The sequence below is a fragment of the Nematolebias whitei genome, chromosome 6 (genome assembly GCF_014905685.2).
Source record: "Nematolebias whitei isolate Nwh7 chromosome 6, NemWhi1, whole genome shotgun sequence".
Taxonomy (NCBI): Eukaryota; Metazoa; Chordata; class Actinopteri; order Cyprinodontiformes; family Rivulidae; genus Nematolebias; species Nematolebias whitei.
This window is the reverse complement of record NC_056503.1, coordinates 29515067-29518451: the sequence shown is the minus strand read 5'-3', so window position 1 is coordinate 29518451 and position 3385 is coordinate 29515067. Positions and strand designations below refer to the sequence as shown.

Below are 3385 nucleotides of genomic sequence, written 5' to 3'. Positions count from 1 at the left end.
GCAGGGTCAATGCAGCTAGCTATCAGGAGATTTTGGAGCACTTCATGCTTCCATCTGCTGAAAAGCTTTATGGAAATGAAGATTTCATTTTTCAGCACGACCTGGCACCTGCTCACAGTGCCAAAACCACTGGTAAATGGTTTACTGACCATGGTATTACTGTGCTCAATTGGCCTGCCAACTCTCTGACCTGAACCCCATAGAGAACCTGTGGGATATTGTGAAGAGAAAGTTGAGAGACACAAGACCCAACACTCTGGATGAGCTTAAGGCCGCTATCGAAGCATCCTGGGCCTCCATAACACCTCAGCAGTGCCACAGGCTGATTGCCTCCATGCCACGCCGCATTGAAGCAGTCATTCATGCAAAAGGATTCCTGACCAAGTATTGAGTGCATAACTGAACATGACTATTTGAAGGTTGGCGTTTTTTGTATTAAAAACACTTGTCTTTCATTGGTGGGATGAAATATGCTAATTTTTTGGGACAGGCATTTTGGGTTTTCATGAGCTGTATGCCATAATCATCAGTATTAAAACAATTAAAGACCTGAAATATTTCAGTTGATGTGCAATGAATCTGAAATATATGAAAATTTCATTTTTATCATTACATTATAGAAAATAATGACCTTTATCACAATATGCTAATTTTTTGAGAAGGACCTGTATATATATATATTATTATTTTTTTTTTTTTGCCATGTACGGTAGTTGTGTGTTGACACAACACAGGCACAAGTTTTTATAGGTCAGAGTTTAGTGGATTAACAAACAAAAAGCCTTCCTCTGAAAATGGAAAACAGCCAGGTGCTTGACTGAAAAAAGGTGAAAAGGCAGCCAAGGTCTACACAAAAATTAGAAAGACCTTCAGTAATCTTGATGAACTATTGATCAAGCTCTCGTTACAGATTACAAGAAAGTCTGGCTCATTGTGAGCAAAATATATATAAAGAATGAGTGGCTCAAGACTTTTGCACAGCAATGATTGCCAAATAAATAAGATTCTGCAAACATAAAATCAGCCAAACAGCAGCATGGACTGAATGATGCAAACTAAATGAAGCTTCAGGCTGATCATCCGGATGTAGCTAGTTTCATCCCATAACCATTGAAAATGTTGGATTTTCCAACACAAAATTAAAAAAAACAAATAAAACGGCTGAATTTAAAAAGATGACAGTAAGAAGGGAACACAGGTGTGCAGAGGAGACTTGCAGCGTCAGTTACCGTACCTGTGTTCCTGCAGCTGCTGCTCTAAACTTCGAGGAGTCTCCTTACAGAACAGCTGACAGCTAGCAGGACTGTTAGCCAAGATGTTGGCCTTCTGGGCAAAAGAGACATCGGGACTAATAATTACCTTCACAATCATCTTCAACCTGCATCCCTGATGTTGTAAAGTGGTAATCTGACCAGAATGAGTGGTGGTGACTGTACCTGTAGTCTGTGAGTGAGGTACTGTGTTTCCAAACTCTGTCTGCGGGAAAGGAGAGGCGGCTGTGGCTCGCCTTGGTATAAAGCTAGGCCCTCCTGCTGCTTGCAAGCCTCACCCTTCAATTAAAAACAAAGAACGTTGTGACAAAATGAGCTCAATTCACAGATTTCCCCTCCTCATCCATGCTAGTTAATAAAGCTGCATCAAGGTTTTGGAGTTTCATGTAGTCTGGATGAATTATCTTCGCATCCTCCTGCCTGAAAGCTCGTGCGACTGATCAGCCTTTCCTCTAAACGGAGAGCACCGGAGGGATTTCACATTAGGTAAATGGAGTGAAGGCTAATTAAAAGGCTGATGGTGCTTCAAGCATCATAACCAACAAAGAGCATCTTTATTTCATTATGAGATGGATACAAAAATTAAAAACAAACAAACAAGGACAAAAAAGAAAACAGAAGGATCTTGTTTGTGCTAATTCATTTTTTTGTTTTCAGGAAAGCACCAGCGATGTCCTCACATAGCTCCCTGCATGTTGTGTGTCTTGTTGTGTGACTATAGTTCTAGTACTTACTATGGGCAAGTCTGACTGATTTCAACAATGGCTGCATTCATTTTGGTCCCGGCTCTGAGCTCCAGGGGGACAGGAGACAGTAAACAAGCCACAGTTGGCTGCCTCTCCAGGGTTACACAACAGCCTGGGTGCTCATGTGCATTTTTTATTTTTTTTTATTGTCCAATATGAAATAGGGACTGAAGTGTTTGTGGAGGAATTCAACATCAGAGTGTGTTGGTGCCATACAGCACACGGACCTCCAGCAGGTTGTGCAAGTGGTGCTGCGGTCCCACGGGGCCCCCGGTGGTCCCTTCCCCAGAGCCCATCTGCTCTACCAGCATCTGGACTTTGTTTAGCTCCAAGATGCCTTTGGTCCTTGCCAAGTTTTGGAGGTGCTGCCGAAATGCCACCAAACCTGCGAACACAAACCAAATCCACACAAATCAGTCCCGTCGCACTTATCGACATAAGATGAAACGTGCTCCGTTTTATTTATTTATTTTTTTGAGAACCGGTCTTCGTCCTCACTGACGTTGGATCAGTGTGCACTTTTTATCACCTTTGCTGACAATGTCACTGAATGTACGTCATTAGTGTGTGCACGTGTGACTGTATCTCTGAGTGTGTGTGAAACAGCACAAACAGCGCTGATAAGGCCGTCCAGTGGTGACGAGCGGCGGCTGTGAACGATAGGGCCTGACTCACTGCGATGGTGGGAGTTATTTAAAACTGGAGTCAGCAGAGGGCTGACGCAAAAAAACAAAAAAACCAAAAAAAAACCAAAAAAAAACCAGCCACATCAATACCCTTCAAAGAAGATTATGAAAAATAAATAATTGCAAATACCAACTGGGAGCGCACGCTGCAGACTGTCAACAAAGAGCTGGGGAAGGAATGTATTTTTAACTCTGAATTATTGGTTCTACTTGGCTTAATAGCAGATTTACAACCAGCAGGCAAAGAAACAACAATAAAAATAAAAATAAAAATCAGAGCAGTGCTGTAGGTGGAGAGTGTTTAACACTGCCTCTTGTGTTTTTGACTTTTCTGATGGGCAGAAGACAGAAATCTTGCCTGCAACTTGGATGAGACAATGAGACAGGGAATGAGCAGTACAGAGGGGGAGGAACGTTAAAAAGGAAGGTAGAGTGGGGGATGGGTTGGGGGCCAAGGGGACGTGAGATATGTGGGCTGAAACCTTGAAATGCGTGTCTGATTCACAAGGTGAATCATCGCAGCTGTAGTCGTCAGAGACACAGGATGAGAGACGGGAAGAGAGAGCAGGAAAAGATGGAGAAAGAAAGGTGTGAAGGAGTGGGGGGTGGGTAATGAGACACTTAACCACACACATTATATATATATATATATATATATATATATATATATATATATATATAT

General features: G+C 42.2%; 1 protein-coding gene across 1 annotated transcript in view; it reads right to left on the bottom strand.

Annotated features, from left to right (window-relative positions):
• Positions 1–3385, bottom strand: part of sik2b (salt-inducible kinase 2b) — a 58025-nt gene that overhangs the window by 2024 nt on the left and 52616 nt on the right. The window contains exons 12-14 of the mRNA XM_037677498.1: positions 2245–2402; positions 1437–1550; positions 1235–1326 (exon numbers count right to left, since the gene is read on the bottom strand). Coding sequence (XP_037533426.1) covers positions 1235–1326; positions 1437–1550; positions 2245–2402 — 364 coding nt within the window. The remainder of the gene's footprint in view (positions 1–1234; positions 1327–1436; positions 1551–2244; positions 2403–3385) is intronic.